General features: G+C 35.1%; 1 protein-coding gene across 1 annotated transcript; it reads left to right on the top strand.

Annotated features, from left to right (window-relative positions):
* The first annotated feature begins 3,188 nt into the window (after window positions 1–3,188).
* Window positions 3,189–5,371, top strand: LOC117931761 (anthranilate N-methyltransferase-like). The gene is made up of 4 exons (XM_034852820.1): window positions 3,189–3,650; window positions 4,290–4,600; window positions 4,704–4,768; window positions 4,912–5,371. The coding sequence occupies exons 1-4, from the start codon at window positions 3,244–3,246 to the stop codon at window positions 5,206–5,208; spliced, it is 1,080 nt and encodes a 359-aa protein (XP_034708711.1). The 5' UTR covers window positions 3,189–3,243; the 3' UTR covers window positions 5,209–5,371.
* Window positions 5,372–8,828: the final 3,457 nt, after the last annotated feature.

Genomic DNA, 8,828 nt, shown 5'->3' with positions numbered 1-8,828 from the left:
TAAAAAAAAATGGTTCACAATGAGCATACCTGGAGTGCTTCCTTGAGTCGGATTTGTCCCCCCTCCCAGCTCTCTCTTCCTCTGTTTTTCTTCTCAGTTTCTCCCACTCTGCCCCCAAAAACCAGCCTCTGCTCTGTCCTCTGCCCCCTCGCCCAAACAGCCCCCACCTCCTTGTAAACCCCACCCTTTTCTCAGTCAACACTCCTCCCGCAAGTCATGGACCTGCTCTCCTCTCCCTTACTCAGCTGGTCACCATCCCAACTAACACCATGGCCACGGTCAGTTGCTCCAACACGTGTTTCATGTAGCTAGCTTGAAGAAAATAGGTCCCCCCACTTCTCCATATGGTGACAACTCCTTCAAGGTGGCCAGCAAACCGGGGGTCTACAGGAATACTTTACGTAAACCATAGTTATCTTTTTGCATGGTTTTAGGAAAGAGATGGCATGCCATGTTCTATAATAAGATTTTCCTAATAAAATGAGAGGCCCAAAGGGATTCCGTTGGTCTATTGATATGTTGTGCAAATAGGACTTTGATAATGAAATTTCATAAAGTGGTCTAGTTGTACCACCAGGCAATGGCAGCTGGATTTGCTGGCATCAGATTTGAGTGCCTTGTGTATAATTACTGGATCATAAAGGTGAATTTCGACATGATTAACTAAATATAAGTTATATAGGTTGAACAGTCAAACCCGAACATGATCTACCATTATGACCCGAACACAATTACACCTAACTCAAACCCGCTAAAATTTGTATTGTTTTTTTTTCTTTTTTCTTTTTTTTAATTATGTTGTGATACGTGTCAAAATTATCACCATTATTCCCGCACTTGCTACACACCTGACCTCATGTAAATGGGCTAGACCAGGCTGGGCTTAGACCCTCTTGGTTGGGCTCTAGGCTAGGCTCGGGACTCCCCTACCGAACCCCAAATGGGCCTTTGGATAGTTCTTGGGCTGAGTTGGATGTTAAACTTGAGTCCATGCCTGTCCCAGGCCCAAAAGTAGTTTAACAGTTAGCATGTTAAAATTCTCAGCTTTTGGAAGGTTCAAATCTCATCTCTTGCATAATGGATAATGCTTATCATATATACATATTGGGTTTTAATACTCAGCCCAAGACCCTAAAGGGATTGGATTGGGCTTGAATCAGGCTTTGACCCGAAGTTTTTTAACAGACTTATATGAAGGAATATATAAGTAAGACTACATGGCACACTTAGCAGGTTCTATATAAATCCCCAATATGGGATTCAAATTTTTTATTGTATTATAAAAAATATAAAGGAAAATCAAATATAATTAAAATTAATTAGAAATTTATATATATATTTAAATTATTTAATTTTTATATTAAAGAGTTAAAATAAATTAAATAAGTTTAAAGTAGTATATAAAAATAATTTATTGACTTTAAATCTATTTTTTATTTTTCTTTACTACTTTTTCTTTTCTATTTTTATTTTTATATTTTTATATTTTCTTTAAATTTTTTGAAAACCAAACATAGCCTTATAGTTTTTTTTGGGTAAAGCACAACTTCAAACAATATTGATTATAACGCTTCATATCACACAGTTAGTTTAGGTTCACACCAACACTAATTGATATCATTTAAGAAAAGCCTTTTTAAGAAAAAAAGAAAAAACCTTCATTATATCATCTAAAATTCAATTGGTATTAAAAAAAAATAAAAATTAAGTCTTTTATAATATTAAACCATCATCATTTGAATGACTCATACTTAGAATCAGAAGCAATATTTATTGGATCTTGAAGTAGTCCTAACTCCTATGTACTTCATAGAGAGTACATTTGGTAATGTCTCGATAAACCTTTGGTTGGTACTTGTAGATTCTCAATATATATATATCATTGATTTAAAATTTTGTCCAATAACAATCTTATAAATATATCTCATATATAAAATTTATTTTTAGGGAATTGTTAACACATTTATGTAAAAAAATTTAGACTATGTTTGGTTCTTAAAAAATTTGAGAAAGGGTTGAAATGAAAGGACATGGTGGAGGGCAATGTTCATGCCAAACTACAAGAAGGCCCCAAAGGGAAATGGTTGAAACGAAAGGACATGGTGGAGGGCAATGTTCATGCCAAAGTCCAAGAAGGGCCGCCAAGGGAAAGGGTTGAAATGAAAGGACATGGTGGAGGGCAATGTTCATGCCAAACTACAAGAAGGCCCCCAAAGGGAAATGGTTGAAACGAAAGGACATGGTGGAGGGCAATGTTCATGCCAAAGTCCAAGAAGGGCCGCCAAGGGAAAGGGTTGAAATGAAAGGACATGGTGGCGGTAAATGACCGAGTATAAATATCTATGATCTATTTTGCTTAGGCATACTTTGCTTAGGAATACTTTGCTTAGGCATAATTGGAAAGTTCATTTAACTGGTCACGAGGGGAAGTAATACAAGAGTATATAAACTACAAAAATGGGTCAAAGTGGATTTTCCCACACTAGCTCTTTCGAGTATTAACTCCACCAAAGATGATCTGAGGAGAAGATTTGGTTACACTTGTTACAATTTTTTACTATCCAATAACCAATATGATTCTAAAGTAAAGAATAATTAGTTACACCAAAATATGCAATCAATGAGGTTAATATTTTGAAAAGAGCCAATGACATTGATTGAGCCGAACAAATCCAATGATATCCAATTAGGATGTCCAACCATATCTTAAAATACCACCAAAAAAATTTGAAAAGAATGAAGTTAAAGAATTTGTACCCAAATGGGATCTAATGGTATTTTTTTTGAACCCATACCCAAAAAATATAAAATATAAGCAAAAGATCAAAAGCAAGGGAATAGAGTATTCAACTTATAGATAATTCACATGATTTTTTCGTTTATTATCAGGATTTTGCTTGTAAGTGCATGTGCAGAAATTTAATTTACATATGCCTAAAACTGTTTGATTAAATAATCGGATAGATGAGGTAGGAGAAGTCTAGAAATTTTCATCATCAAATGCATCACTTGAAGATGTGTTCAAACCAAAGTTAAAAAACAGGGGAATGATAAAAATAAAATAAAAAAATGGGTAGGGTGGCGAGAGCTTGGCCAGAGACTTCACCTACTCCATGCACGACCTGCCTAAAAAGCTGGCAGAAATAGAGCATTCTATATAATGTACAGAGGTGTGGTGGTTTGGATCATCACGGAGGAATTGAGTGAGAGAAAGGGAAAGTTGTTTACCAAGCAGAGCCAATAATGGGGTCTTCAGCAGAAGAGAAACAGAGCAGCAGGCTATGCCATGAGGATGGTGATGTAGAGCCCTGCTCCTACGCCATGCAATTGGTGACCTCGTCTGTGTTGCCCATGGTTATGCAGACTTCCATTGAGCTAGGCCTTTTTGATATCATTGCCAAATTGGGTCAGGCCTCTGCCTCAGAAATAGCTTCCCGGCTGCCTATAAAGAACCCAGAGGCACCCATCATGCTGGATCGTATGCTCTACCTTCTTACCACTCACTCTGTTCTCAGTTGCTCTGCCATTGATGGTGATGGGAGGGTGTACGCACTCACACCTGTCTCCAAATACTTTGCCAGTAATCAAGATGGAGTTTCCTTCGGCCCACTACTGGGTTTGATGCAGGACAAGGTCTTCATGGATAGCTGGTCAGTTTGCTTCTTTTCCCTCTCCCTCCCCCTGCCGAGCATACTTTTAACCCCCACAATTCTCATAATCACAACCCATAAACCCAATTTCCATGGATTTATCTGTAAACCCGTTTGGTATGTTGTGATTACTGAAAATAAATCCTGGTCTCCAAACCAAAAAGTTCTAATTTTGTTGGGTTTTTTCATATGAACCAAACAAGTGACAATCACGTTTAAACTTTTTGCACTTCAAACCTAAAAAGACCAGGCTTAGCAATTTGAAATCAACCATTTAACTTACTCTGTTTAGACTCATGGTGAATTCCAAACCTAAAAGGTGGTTCCATTTAATGATACAGACCAAGACAAAGGGGAAATATGAAGAGACCATGTTTTCACCTTCAGCGCCTAGAAGTGATTCTTTTTATGCCTTATCTCATCATGTACTTTTTCAAATTAGATGTACGAAAAGAATAAGCTGTTAGGTGTGAATTGTGGGTTTGGGATCGTGTTGAAGTACTAATATTAGTAGTGAAGAGATGTTAGTAAAATGATGATCTGATAGAAGAACTATGATTTTATGCACATTTTCTAGATCTCTTTGTTCATTGCTGTGTCTTTTCCAGTTAGATAACTTCAGCTTTCGATTCACTTCAGGTCCCAACTGAAAAATGCGATTATTGAAGGAGGAATACCATTTAACAGGGTCCATGGATCTCATGCATTTGAGTACCCTGGCAAGGATCCCAGATTCAATCAGGTTTTCAACACAGCAATGTTCAACCACACAACGGTAATTGTTAATAAGATCCTTGAGTCCTACAAGGGTTTTGAGCACCTTACGCGGGTGGTCGATGTTGGTGGTGGTCTGGGAACCACCCTTAGCATAATCACATCCAAATACCCCCATATTGAGGCTATTAATTTTGACTTGCCTCATGTTATAGAACATGCTGTGGCGTTTCCTGGTATAACTTTTTACTTCCTGTTTCCAAATAATTTTATTGAAGTGGTAGTTTAGTTTGGGCTCAAGATAAATTCACCAAATGGAATAATTCAATTTTGTTGCAGGTGTGAAACACATTGGAGGGGATATGTTTGAAAGTGTTCCCAAAGGGGATGCCATTTTTATGAAGGTGAGTTTGAGTCTTTCCAGCATCCTAACCAGCGTATTGGTTGCTGTATTGACAGTTAAAAGAAAAGAAAAAAAAATTATAACCTTGTTATGCTATTTTGGATCTGATAATTTGGTGATGATAAAAAATATGTATGTATGTAGTGGATACTTCATGATTGGAGTGATGATCACTGCTTAAAGTTGTTGAAGAACTGCTACAAAGCTCTACCAGAGCATGGGAAGGTGATCGTTGTGGAGGGGGTTCTTCCAGAAATACCGGAAAAGGGATCTACTGTGAAAGCTATCTGCCAAACAGATTTGATAATGTCGACTCAAAGCCCTGGAGGAAAGGAGAGGACAAGGAAGGAGTTCCTGGACTTGGCAATTGGAGCTGGATTTGCTGGCATCAGATATGAATGCTATGTCTCTTGTTATTGGGTTATGGAAATCTTCAAGTAAACAACATATGGTTAATTGTCATGGTACTGTTTGCAATTGTTTATGAAACAACTTTGCAAAAGGGAATAACTCTGTAATGGTTCTGTTTTATGCAATTAGTGTTTGGAGTATGATCAACCAAAGTAACTTTAATCAATAATGCAGATGCTTCAGTTCGTGTTCATTTCTTTTCCTTTATTTCTTTTGTCTTCGTTTACTTCTTGTTTTGATTCCACTGTTGTTGCAACCCCTACACTGATCACAACCACCACCACCACCACCACCGCCACCACTTTAAACATTTCCATGGCTGCTGCCATAGCCAATGGTTAACATGTTTAGATTTATGATTGTAGTCATTGCATTACATTCCATAAACAGTACAATGGTGATCAGGTTGAACCGGTCTGACTGAAGCAAAATTATTGGGCTCTGTTTTTGGTATCAATAGCTTTAAAGGAGTTTTTAGAAGTTATGCAAAGTGGGTTATGGCTTTCCTTGGTTTCTGACATAGATCTCATATCAATGATTGGAAAACTTTCAATCATAACCATTCCACCATGAAGATTCCACATGCTTTTAGAGTCGAGCAGAAAACTCCAAAGTCATTATAGTGCAGCTTAGGTTCATTTATGATAATGGCCCAATAAGATTAGAGTGTGACTTAAGAGGACAATGAGAAGGAGAACAATGAGGACAACCCCAAGTTGCAAATAAAGAAAATGTTGTGCATTCTTCATCCTTTCTTTTCCTAATATACTTAATTTACATTTTTGATGCAGGTGTTGCTTTCTTTTCTTAGGGAATTGATGTGATCATGAAAACAGGGGTTATTCGCCAAGCAGTTACCTAGTCCTTTGAGGTCTTACAATCCTGAGTGTTTCCATCCTTCCCTTTTGGTATGGCCTCTCTGGGAAATTTATTGTCTGTCCAGTTTTTTATTGTCTTCCACTGTGGGCAACGGCAGCTGGATTTGCTGGCATCAGATTTGAGTGCCTTGTGTATAATTACTGGATCATGGAATTCTTAAAGTAAACAGTACTTATAGTCAGACTCTTATCTATTCACGTTTGTGAGTGAAAAGTTGTGTTTGGAAGGTGAGAAACCAAAATAATTAAATTTAATCCATGAACATGTGCTGGTATGTGAATGATGTGATCCACGTCTTTATTTGATTCCATTGTTGTTGTAAACTTCATTTATCGCCACCACTTTCATCAAATTACTTCTAACATTTTCATTACCACGTAGGCAATATTATTTTACAGCCAACAAACAAGTTGGATCATAAAGGTCAATTTTGACATGATTAACTAAATAGGTTATACAGGTTGAACAAACAAACCCGAACATGATCTATGATTATGACCTGAATAAGATTACACCTAACTCAAACCCGCTAAAATTTGTATTGTTTTTTTTTTAAAAAAAAAAAAATTATGTAGTGATACGTGTCAAAATTATCACCATTATTCCCGCACTTACTACACACCTAACTTCATGCAAATGGGCCAGACCAGGCTGGGCTCAGGCCCTCTTGGTTGGGCTCCAGGCTAGGCTCAGGTCTCCCCTACCGAACCCCAAATGGGCCATTGGATAGTTCTTGGGCCGAGTTGGATGTTAAACTTGAGTTCATGTCTATCCTAGGCCCAAAAGTAGTTCAATAGTTATCATGTCAAAATTTTCAGCTTTTGGAAGTTTCAAATCTTTGCATAACATTTTTGGATAATGCTTATCATTACATATTAGGTTTTAATACTCAGCCCAACTAGGATTTGCCCATGGAACGGGCTCGGGCTTAAAAGATCAGCCCAAACCCAACCCTAAAGGGATTGGATTGGGCTCTAATTAGGCCTCGACCCAAAATATTTGAACAAACTTATGTGAAGGTGTATATAAGTAAGACTACGTGGTACACATAGAAGGTTCTATATAAATCCCTAATAGGGTACTCAAATTTTATTATAAAAAAATATAAAAGAAAATCGAATATTATTAAAATTAGTTAGAAATTTATAAAATTTTAAATTATTTAATTTTTATATTAAAGAGTTAAAATAAGTAAAATAATTTTGAAGTAACATATAAAAATAATTTATTGGCTTTAAATATATTTTTTATTTTCCTCCTACTTTTCTTTTCTATTTTCTCTCAAAATTTTTGGGAACCAAACATAGTCTAAATTTTTTACATAAATGTGTTTAACAATTCCCTAAAAATAAGTTTTATATATGAAATACATTTATAAAATTGCTATTTGATGAAATTTAAATCAATGAAGTACTTAGGAGTTAGGACTACTTCAAGGTCCAATAATATCGCTTTTGATTGTAAGTATGAGTCACTCAAATGATGATGATTCAATATTATAAAAGACTTTTAAATTATCATTTTTGGATACCGATTGATTTTTAGATGATAGAATGAAAGTTTTTTTTTTCTTAAAAGGCTTTTCCTAAAATGATACCGATTAGTGTGGGTATGATCCTAGACTGATTGTGATATGAAGCATTATAATTAATATTGTTTGAAATTGTGCTTTACCTAGAAGATTATAAGGTTATTTTTGGTTCTTGGAAAATTTAAGGGAAAATGTAAAAGAAATAATATAAAGAGAAAAAAAAGAAGTGAATTATAATAAAAAAATAAATTTAAAGTTGTTGAGAATAGACAATAAAGAAAAAACCAAATAAAAACACATATAAAAATTGTTAAAAAAAAAAAAAAGGAAAGTTGTGAACGAACGACTACATCAGAAGCATAATCTTCATCATAACCCTAAAACTAAACATCATCATCACACACACACATATATAAAAGAGTAATAAACAAGGTAGGTCCATACCACGAGGGCAAGCCCTTGCACCCTTAATAGGATCAGAACCCCCCACCCCCACCACTAAAAAAAATCTCATAATTTAACTTTACCATATATGTTGCAACACAAGCTTTTTAGATTGGACCAAAAAGAATTCAAGTCATCAAGCTCTAACAAAAGTTAATAAATTATTTTTATATTCTACTTCAAACTTATTTAATTTATTTTAAAATTAAATTATTTTTCAACTAATTTTAATTATATTTAATTTTCTTCAATATTTTTCATATCACAAGCAAACACAAAAAAAATTATTTCACTTAACATTTGTTTTCATTTCTTAATACGTATTGGGAATCAAACATATATGGTATTTAGTTTAATGAATAAGGAGTGAGACTAAAATAAATTGACAAAGTTAATTACACACCAGTAGTCATTATCTGGATTCAAAGTGCTTGAGTATGGTGATTTAGTAGCTGATAATTCAAAGATTTTGAAGAGGATGCTGCACTATGAAAATTGTTGGGTTGCCAATTTTTATTCTTCTTTTGAGTAAAATTCAGAAGCAATCATGGATATTAGGGATGGAAACAGGTGGGTTCCGGATGGGTACCCCCATCCCAACCCGTTCCGTTTATTCAAAATAATTTTCATCCCTGTTCGATTTAAAAAATTAAACAAGACGAAGTGGGTATGAGAAATTCCCATACCCGTCTCACCCTGTCCCATTTAATATTTTTTGAAAATTTTTAAATTTTAAAAAAAATTAATTTTAACATTTTTAATTGCGTTAAAATAAATATATTTTATAAATAATTAA

Source organism: Vitis riparia, chromosome 15 (assembly GCF_004353265.1).
Source record: "Vitis riparia cultivar Riparia Gloire de Montpellier isolate 1030 chromosome 15, EGFV_Vit.rip_1.0, whole genome shotgun sequence".
NCBI classification, from domain to species: domain Eukaryota; kingdom Viridiplantae; phylum Streptophyta; class Magnoliopsida; order Vitales; family Vitaceae; genus Vitis; species Vitis riparia.
The sequence above is the reverse complement of the archived record's forward strand: the minus strand, read 5'-3'. Positions and strand labels throughout refer to the sequence as shown.